Source organism: Amblyraja radiata, chromosome 3 (assembly GCF_010909765.2).
Source record: "Amblyraja radiata isolate CabotCenter1 chromosome 3, sAmbRad1.1.pri, whole genome shotgun sequence".
Lineage (NCBI taxonomy): Eukaryota > Metazoa > Chordata > Chondrichthyes > Rajiformes > Rajidae > Amblyraja > Amblyraja radiata.
The window spans coordinates 119,044,786-119,055,001 of NC_045958.1; the positions used below are offsets into that span (position 1 = coordinate 119,044,786).

Sequence of the window (10,216 nt, forward strand, 5' to 3'; positions counted from 1 at the left end):
GTAAGGCTAACTGGTCTGTAATTCCCTGTTTTCTCTCTCCCTCCTTTCTTAAAAAGTGGAGTTACATTGGCTACCCTCCAGTCCACAGGAACCGATCCAGTGTTGAGAGAACATTGGAAATTGATCACCAATGCATCCACGATTTCTAGGGCCACCTCCTTGAGTACTCTGGGATGCAGACCATCAGGCCCTGGGGATTTATCTGCCTTCAGTCCCAACAGTTTACCTAACCCCAATTCCTGACTAATGTGGATTCCCTTCAGTTCCTCCCCCCCCACTAGATCCTCGGTCCCCTAATATTCCTGGGAGATTGTTTGTGTCTTCCTTAGTGAAGACAGAACCAAAGTACTTGTTTAAGTGTTCTGCCATTTCCTTGTTTCCCATTATACACTCACCTGTCTCTGATTTTACTTCGGATTCACGTGAGTGACTACGTGAAGAGCCCGCTCAGCACGCATGCGCGGCATTGCGTTCAGCAGTGCAACAGCGGCCGCATCAGGGGTCAGGCACTCCCGCTACAGGGTGAAAGAACGGACCATCAGGTAAGTACCCTGAGGTCGGTTTTCTTTCACAGGAGAGCCTACTGCTTTGTTTCACAGTCAGAGAACAAAGGCTCTTGAACTAACCTGTCCCCCGCTCGACTCCAACGGAGGAGCGTTCCATCTGGGGGGAGTGCAGCAACAGGCGGTAGGACCGCTTACCGGGCGCTCCGCCATCCCCGACACCGTGCCGAGCCCTGTCCCGCTAGCGCCTGAGCAGCGGGCTGGATGTAAAGCTACCGAAGAAGCGTCCGGCCGGTGGCTTCCGACTTGTCGGACGGGGACGTCTCTCCACCCGCACGGGGGAGAGACAGCCGCCTGAGCCGCATGGAGCGGCTCCTGGAGCAGGAGCTCCAGCGAGACGTGCTGCGTGAGGGGCGCTCTCGCAGGGGGAGTTCAGGCAGTCCCTCCACAGTGCCTTGTGCACTGGCCATCGCTTCCTCCTTACCCAAGGGTAGCTTTGGTGACCAGGACTGGGCTGGTCAGGAAGAGGGGATGCTGGCTGAAGAAGTCGGGAGTATGCAAGGGGTGCAGGACAAGGAAGATGTGCTGGGTGTGGTGGACCGCTACGTGGCAGCCCCACGTGCAGGAAGGCCATTAGAGCCTAAACTAGCGGCCAGCATCAACCACCTCTCCAACAGGTCCCTACAGGAGCAGGTGGTTAATGAGGCCTTAAAAATGTACACAGCTCCAGAAAATTGTGAGTCCCTCAAAGTGCCGGCTGTCAACAGCCAAATCTGGGGGCACGTCGGGACAAATATTCAGAACCAGGAGCTGATACTGCAGCGGATCCTCAGGCTCCTGACGTCAGCCATCACATCATTGCTCTTTCTGTGGACCAGACGGAAATGAGCACAAACCAACAAGACACTCTCGCACTGTTGTACAAACACGCAGTTCGAGATAAATAACCTCCGTAAATAAATCATAAGACCTGTCCTAAATCCAAAATTCGCGGGGTTGTGCAAAACCCCAGCCACTGAGCCAGACACACTGCTCTTTGGCAAACACCTCACGAAAAAAGTAAAAAATATGGAAGAGTCCTCTAAAACTTTTGGTCTCATGAGGGCAGGCCCTGGGACGAGCAAACCCCAAACAACAATACCCAAGCGGCAGCACCCCATCGCGTCCACCAGTCGACGTCTACCATATGGGACTGGTGAAAGCTCGGGGTCCGCATTTTATCACCTGAAGTCTTTTTTAGACCAAGGCCCAGAGCGGACCCCATGGAAAATGCGCCACCCCCCAACATCACCGCCACGTCAGACAATGGGCAAGACTCGCTGGTCTAGGAAGAGACAGAAGAAACACCCATAACCATGGAGGTAGGGGGGTCTGGTTCCTACCAGCATATAGAAAATAGGGGCGCAATACTAACAGGGGGGAAGTTACACCTGTTTAAGGAACCATGGGAGTCTATCACGAGTGACAAGTATATACTCAATAGCATTAGTGAATACAAAATACAATTTATACTAGAAAAATTGCCACCAGTTCAATGTTCACCCCAGAGGGCCTTTTCCCTCTCAGTTAAAGAGAAACGAGATGGACAAGCTGAACTGGTGAGACTAATCACTAAGGGTATCATGGGAAAAAAACAAAACATGAACCCTTGGAATTTGTGTCAAATATATTCACTAAAACTAAAAAAGATGGTGGGTGTCGCTTCATCATTGACTTAACTTCACTAAATATGTTTTGTTAAGTATGTACATTTCAAAATGGAAACGTTTGTTACTGCCAAACAACTGATTTCCAAAGGATACTTCATGGCAAGCATTGACCTCAAAGATGCTTACTATTCAGTACCCATTCACAAGGATCATCGCAGATACCTGAAATTTACCTGGATGGCAGTTTAAAGCATTACCCGATGGATTAACATCAGCCCCAAGATTATTCACCAAGATACTAAAACCAGCCCTGGCAATATTAAGAAGACAAAAACATATGGTCATGGCATATCTTGATGATATCTTAATAGTAGGCAAGACCATGGAATTGGCATGTCAGCTGTGTCAGCTACCAAACAGTTGTTCGAAACCTTGGGATTTGTCTTACATCCAGATAAATCTAAGTTGAAGCCATCCACAACCATGGACTACTTGGGCTTCACAATTAACACAGCCCACATGTCTGTGACTTTTCCAAAAGACAAAACAACTGAATTGGCACAATCATGCAACAATTTAATGGTCAACGAGCGACCAACTATTCGACAAGTAGCAAGAGTAATTGGGGAAATGGTAGCAGCATTTCCGGCTAAACAATTTGGACCTTTGCACTATCAAAACTTACAAAGAGCAAAGGTACAGGCACTAAAACGACATGCAGGTCATGACCGGATCATGAAATTACCCACTGAAGCAATATCAGAACTACAGTGGTGGGCAGAAAACGTTTGGCATAGTTTCAGCCCTATCATCATCATTAACCCTACTTTAGCTATCCAAACAGATGCCAGTACTCAAGGCTGGGGAGCGACTAACTCCATATCCAGCACAGGTGGTAGATGGACTTACCTAGAGTCATCATTACTACTTACACTGGGCATTAACTATCTAGAGATGTTGGGTGCCTTTTATGGTTTTAAAAGCATATGCATCGAATATGCATCACTTGCATGTACGGTTACAAATAGACAATACTACGGTGGTGGCCTACATTAACCATATGGGCGGCATAAAATCGATATCATGCAACAAATTGGTCAACACAATTTGGCAATGGTGTGTCGAAAGACATATTTGGCTATCAGCAACTTACCTGCCAGGTAAGCTAAATACAGTGGCAGACACCAGGTCACGCAAATTTAATGACAACACCGAATGGATGTTAAACCCCAAAGTGTTTGCAAAGATTATTTTAAAAAAAATTTTTTTTTTTTAAAATGGCACGCCAGATATCGACTTATTTGCATTAAGGCTAAATCACTAGGTACCTATGTATGTCGCTTGGGAACCAGACCCTGAGGCAGCAGCGGTAGATGCGTTCGTGCTGGATTGGGGAAATTTCTTCTTCTATGCATTTCTTCCCTTCTGCCTCATCAGCCGTGTACTACGCACAGTACAAATGGACTCTGCTTCAGGTATTTTGATAGTATCTGACTGGCCTACACAGCCATGGTTCCCGTTACTCCACAACATCCCTCCGAACATCCACAAGAAAACAGTACTTGTCCAGCATCAAATAATGGGAGAAGTACTGCTTGGATACAGGGACCACCTACTCAACCGCTACAGTTACCAACGCACTGGAATTCCTGGCGAACCTTCACCACGATGAAGGACTCAGCTACAGTGCCATCAACACAGCTAGAAGTGCCCTGTCTGTCTATTTAAAACAAGCTCCAGGACAACAGGCCATGGGGTCCCACCCGCTGGTGGTCAAACTAATGAAGGGTATTTACAACTCTAACCCCCTAGACCAAGGTACACCCATATATGGGATGTCAGTATGGTCCTGACATACCTCAGGGGATTGCCACCAGCCAGATCCCTCAACCTGGAACAATCTATGCTCAAAACACTCATGTTGATGGCACTTGTATCTGCACAGAGGGTCCAGTCACTACACCTATTGCGACTGGACAGCATGCTCACAGCTCCAGAACAGATCTCTGTCATTATCCAGGGACTGATCAAACAGAGCAGACCAGGAACACTTAATCCAATCGTGGAATCCCGGGTTTACCCGCCAGAACCACGGTTATGTGCCATGACCCACCTACTGTCCTACATAGACACAACCAAAAATATTCGAGGGAGTGAAAAAGCCTTATGGGTCAGTCATAAAAAACCTTATGGTCGGGTGACGAGCCAAACCATTTAGAGATGGCTCAAGCAGGTACTAAAAGCTGCTGGGATAAACACTAACATGTACAAATCTCACTCCACCAGGGCAGCATCCACGTCGACGGCCAAAAGAATGGACGTGCCTATAGACCACATCCTGGCTACAGCAGGATGGTCGGGGGAAAGAACGTTCAGAACTTTTTATAATAAGCCGTTGGCAAAACCTGCTTTATTTGCAGAAAAAAATTTACAGACTGCAAATATTTAATTTAAGCCCAGGGGAGCAATTTAATTTCTTTGTTGTTATTGTTAAAAAATACCATTGTGTTTTTCTACAAACAGATTCATTGGTTGATTACGATAACACACTTCCTCCCTCAAGGACTTCGGCAGTGAATGAAGTAATAACTGTTACACGGTTTGAAATCACAGAGCTTTAAAATCTTCACGTAGTCACTCACGTGACTCCGAAGTAAAATAGTAAGATTAAACGAGAACTTACCAGTTTGAAGTTTGATCTGTATTTTATGAGGAGTTATGATGAGGGATTACGTGCCCTCCGCTCCCACCCTCAATAATATGGGTCAAACTGATAACTGATGTCTCCTTTTCTTTACTATGTTTATTTCAATAACTGTGTCTATCTGTGATTCCACACCGCTGCTTTGAAGTATGCCGCGCATGCGTGCTGAGCGGGCTCTTCATGTAATCCCTCATCGTAACTCCTCATAAAATACAGATCAAACTTCAAACTGGTAAGTTCTCGTTTAATCTTACTATTATAAGGGACCTACATTTGTCTTCACTAATATTTTCCTTTTTACATATCTCAAGAAGCTATTAGAGTCTGTTTTTATATTTCCCACAAGCTTTCTTTCATGCTCTCCCCCCCCCCCCCCATGTTAATTAACCCCTTTGTTCTCTATTGAGTTCTAACTTTCTCACCGTCCTCCAGTTTGCTGCTTCCTCTGGCCAATTTATCTGCCTTTTCCTTGGATTTAACACTATCCTTGATTTCCCTCATTAGCCATGGCTGAGCCGCCTTCCCCTGTTTTATTTTTTCACTAGACAGGGATGAACAATTGTAATTCATCCATGCGATCTTTAAATCTTTGCCATTGCATCTCCACTGTCAACCCTTTAAGTATAATTTGCCCGTCTATCCCAGCCAATTCCCACCTCATACCTTTAAAGTCTCCTTTCTTTAAGTTCAGGACCCTAGTCTCTGAATTAACCATTCCGCTCTCCATCCTAATGCAGAATTCCACCATATTATGGTCACTGCTGCCCAAGGAGATTTGCACAAGATCGCTAACTAATCCTTCCTCATTACACAATACCCAGTCTCGGGCAGCTTGGGCAGATTTCAACCCAGTGGTATGAACGTTGATTTCTCAAACTTCAAAAAACCCTTGTTCATCAGTCAATGAAAGTAAGCATGCAGATACAGCAGGCAGTAAAGAAAGTGAATAGCATGTTGACCTTCATAATGAGAGGAGTTGAGTATAGGAGCAAAAAGGTCCTTCTGCAGTTGTACAGGACCCTAGTGAGACCACACCTGGAGTAGTGTGTGCAGTTTTGGTCCCATAATTTGAGGAAGGACATTCTTGCCATTGAGGGAGTGCAGAGTAGGTTTACAAGGTTAATTCCCAGGATGGTGGGACTGTCATATGCTGAGAGAATGGAGCGGCTGGGCTTGTATACTCTGGAGTTTAGGTGGTTGAGAGGGGATCTTATTGAAACATATGAGATTATAAATGGTTTGGACACGCAAGAGACAGGAAACATGTTCCTGATGTTGGGGGAATACAGAACCACGAGCCACAGTTTAAGAATAAGGGGTAAGCCATTTAGAACGGAGACGAGGAAACACTTTTTCACACAGAGAGTTATGAGTCTGGAATTCTCTGCCTCAGAGGGCGGTGGAGGCCGGTTCTCTGGATACTTTCAAGAGAGAGCAGGATAGGGTTCTTAAAAATAACGGAGTCAGGGGATATTGGGAGAAGGCAGGAACGGGGTACTGATTGGGGATGATCAGCCATGATCACATTGAATGGTGGTGCTGGCTCGATGGAATGAATGGCCTACTCCTGCACCTATTGTCTATTGCCTTGCTTTCCCTCTCTCTCCATCCCTCCCCCACCCTACTTCTCCTAGTTCTCCTAGTCCTGATTAAATTTGTATGTATGCCTCGTTGTCAACTTCCTATCAGCTAACAATGAACCAAAGGGAGGTTGTACGGCATGGAGGTCACGACCCATGCAACGCCAACTGGGGTACAAGTGGTGAATGTCAGGTGAGCATTTACTACGGCTGCCAGCACAGCCAGCCCTTCTTCTGTCCCAGCATCCGGACTCCACACTCTGGTTCCACGCTCGCGGACCCCGCGCCGTCTGTCCCCACGGTCGGGGGATCGGTTCGGTGTGTCACCCACAACCCGTGACAGTGCGGCCGCACAGGGGGAGACGGGGCAGAGGGCGGCCGTGGCCGGACAGCGCTGACCGCCAGGGGCTGTCCCGAGGGATGCGCTCCTTCGGCCGCTTACACCTTGCTCGGGTTCAGAGCAAAGATGTCAGGTAAGTTCAGAGCGTTTGGTTCAGAGCGCTCAGTCACCCTTCACAATTGTCTTCAGCGCAAAAATTGATAATTTCGGCGCTTTTTAACAGGTAAGAATGCGTTCTTACCTTATACAAAACGCCAAAATGGTCAATTTTTGCTCTGTAAATAATTGTGGAAATCGGGGTAACCAATTGTGGTAATTGTGGTAATCGGGATAAAAATCACAAACCATACGTGATGCAAGCCACGGAATGGCATAATTGTTAGTAGTTAATTGGACATAGTCAACCTCAGCAAATTGACAATATCCTATTGAAAGGGAGTGGGTGTTTAAGCTGTCAGGACATTTTATTATTTGCCAAAATATACATCTCAATAGCATAATGATAGAAAACTTACTTTTCCACACACTACTCGTAAAGGGGCTGTCCCACTGTACGAGGTAATTCAAGAGCTCTCCCGAGTTTAAAAATAAATCAAACTCATGGTAAGCACGTAGAATGTACGTAGCGGGTACGTCGGAGCTCGGGACGTCTCTTAGCGGCTCGTAACGCTACCCGGGAAACGCGGTAAGCTCGTGAAGACTCGTGAAGATTTTTCAACGTTGAGTACCTACGAGCGGCTATTACCGTAATTCTCTTGAGTTCGAATCAGGGGAAACTCGGGAGAAATCGTCAATTAGCTCGTACAGTGGGACAGCCCCTTTAGTCTGGAGATTTTTTTAATGATAAATGTAGCTTCAGAAGCATTTTCTTTTTGCATGTAAAAACCCACTCGAGAACCATGGGCGATTTAAAAATTTCACAGCCAGATTTATCACTTCTGAAACTTTTTAGATACCAAAGGAATCAAGAGAAAACACAAATAATGCCTAACTGTTGATGAAATGCAGTGAGCAAACGCGATTTCAATCTTGATATCGGCACGGCCAATGTTCACCAACTACATTTAGCCGTTGTTGTCCCTTCAGCTGTCGCTTCTCTCTACCATCATTTCTCCTCACTTTTGGTATTCTGAAGTAGGATAAATGTAGGTATGTTGCAAAACTTACCTTCAGCGGCGCTGCAGTTCTGTCGCTGCCCGTGTGTGCGATTTTGGCGCCTTTGAGAGGGGGGCGGGTTTAAAACGCGATTTTCTCTCGGCTATTCAAATCGAGGTTGTTCAGCCTACTTAGTTGCTGACGAAAAATCGCTGCGACATTAGTTCGCTGCAGCTATTTTAAAACTAAATTGGTTTATTTAATTGTTATAGTAGGTTAAAAATCATCCTCTAAACCCGCGACCGCCGCCAACGGGACGGATCTCATGTAGGGGACAACGCAAAGTAGGCTGTTTATTTTTACATTAAAAAGCGCTTTTTAAGATCCCTTTATACAAAATTTTATGTTGTGAGTAGCTAATTTGGGGGCCCATTAAATCCTGCAGTATTTTTCTGGGCATATGGGGTACAAATACACCGCAATGGGAACATTCCAAACCAGCCCGTTCCACAAAATCCCACTTGCAAGCTGATTTAAATGGCCATTCATTTACAGCAATTGAACACTAAATTCCTTCCATTTGGCCTATAAATTAATGTCAATGAGATTTAAAAATCATGTTTTACTGTGAATTCTTGTGTGAATGTTCTTTGGACACTTAGGCTATTTAAAAATTTTCATCTTTCCTTAAGAAATGAATAGATGTTTAGATCTAGTAATTGAATTTTGGAATTAGCTACAATTGGGTAACTAACTAATTATATGCTTTAATTTCAGGTCATCCAAGTAAGATTGTTTAATATTTGTTTCAAAATGCTTCAATCTATAATAACTGAAAATTTCTTTCAGTTCTCTTAATTTTTAATAAAGTTATGGGCTTTAGACTGTCCTCGATCACAGCTTTTGTGTTAAGTCAATGGAAAATCAATAGGGAACAAGATGCTAATTTCCGAGTATGAAAGGCCATAACTTTTTTAATACTGAAGATGTGAAAGTGAATTAGGTGTCAAATTAAACTTCTTTTTATGCTTTATCTGATGGGATAAATTGCAGACTTGATTTTTAAAATCTCAACATTTTGTAACATTGCTAATAAATGCCTCTCCCGGCTACCCCGACTTCCACAATTATTTCCAGCGCAAAAATCAACCATTTTGGCGTTTTTTAACAGGTAAGAAAGTACTCGTTTTGTGTATTTAACAATGTATGCTGTAGGTTGTCGTGTCCTCCAGATGGATAGAGCTGCTCCGTGCATCACGCCCTTTGACCTGATGACCTTACGTGCAACCCCCCTATTCTACATTTCCTTATCACCATTTGTTTTGATCTGTCGTTTCCACACCTTATCCTTCCTTATCTCTAGGTTCTCTCTCCCCTGACTCTCAATTTGAAGGATCTCGACCTGAAACGCAGTCACCCATTCCTTCTCTCCAGAGATGCTGCCTCTCGCTGAGTTACTCCAGCATTTTATGCCTATCTTTAGCAACAGTGAATGTTTAGTTTCATGAAATCATAACAGAATCGTTTTAAACTCTGCATTGTTTAGATTAATTTGCTATTTTGTTCATTACTGTTTAAACCGATTGACTAAAGCTGTTTTACATAAGATGAGGGTTTATATGTTTTTACCTTGAAAGCCATGATCATTCTTGTAGTAAAGTTCTTTGTATTCGTTTACCAAATTATACAACCTCAAAATGGTTCCATCGTGAGCAAGCCATCTCCATTCTCCACCAACATGCTCATGGACATTAAACAGGTTTAAATGGTGATCAACTGGGGCAACCTTGAGTTTGCCCATCTGTAGGGGAATGAGGACATCAAGTTCATTCACTGCTTCTGTTTTGGTTCCGTCCGCGACACTCCCAACTAGGATGAAGTAGTTTGCAAACAACTTGTCCCGCTCATGAATAAATTCAAGCATCTTTTTCAGCGTGGACTGCAAAGTTTGTTTTACTTCCCTTTTGTCTGAATCTTTCCTGATGATTCTTCTATAATATTCTTGCAGGGGCTTCTCTAATTGATCAATCCTTGCAGATATATTCAGATCCATCGTCCTGCGGATATTTTGCAGCGGTTCTGGATCCTTAGCTGAGACGTGTGTTGTGTTTGCGGCGAACCTCCCCACCCACACGAGTTGAACTTCCTGTGCAACTGATAGCGCAGAACGAAACACTCTGACAAAGTGCATTCCAGTCTCTTGAGCAATAGTTACTGTTTAGCAAACACAAGCACTCGTGTTTATTTTAGGAGCGATTGACCATTTTAGCAGGGAAGATATATTTAAGTGCATTAAATTTCAAAAATCATATTTAGAGTCTATGGGTGCTGTGTGTATGGAGTTT

General features: G+C 44.5%; 1 protein-coding gene and 1 long non-coding RNA gene across 2 annotated transcripts in view; one reads left to right on the forward strand and one right to left on the reverse strand.

The window, feature by feature from the left end:
* Positions 1-366, forward strand: part of LOC116971503 — a 20,188-nt gene extending 19,822 nt beyond the window's left edge. Inside the window, exon 3 of the long non-coding RNA XR_004411509.1 lies at positions 330-366. This is a non-coding gene — a long non-coding RNA (uncharacterized LOC116971503). The remainder of the gene's footprint in view (positions 1-329) is intronic.
* Positions 1-10,013, reverse strand: part of LOC116971502 — a 14,338-nt gene extending 4,325 nt beyond the window's left edge. The window contains exon 1 of the mRNA XM_033018736.1: positions 9,501-10,013. Coding sequence (XP_032874627.1) covers positions 9,501-9,924 — 424 coding nt within the window. The 5' untranslated portion in view covers positions 9,925-10,013. The remainder of the gene's footprint in view (positions 1-9,500) is intronic.
* Between the last annotated feature and the right edge of the window lie 203 nt (positions 10,014-10,216).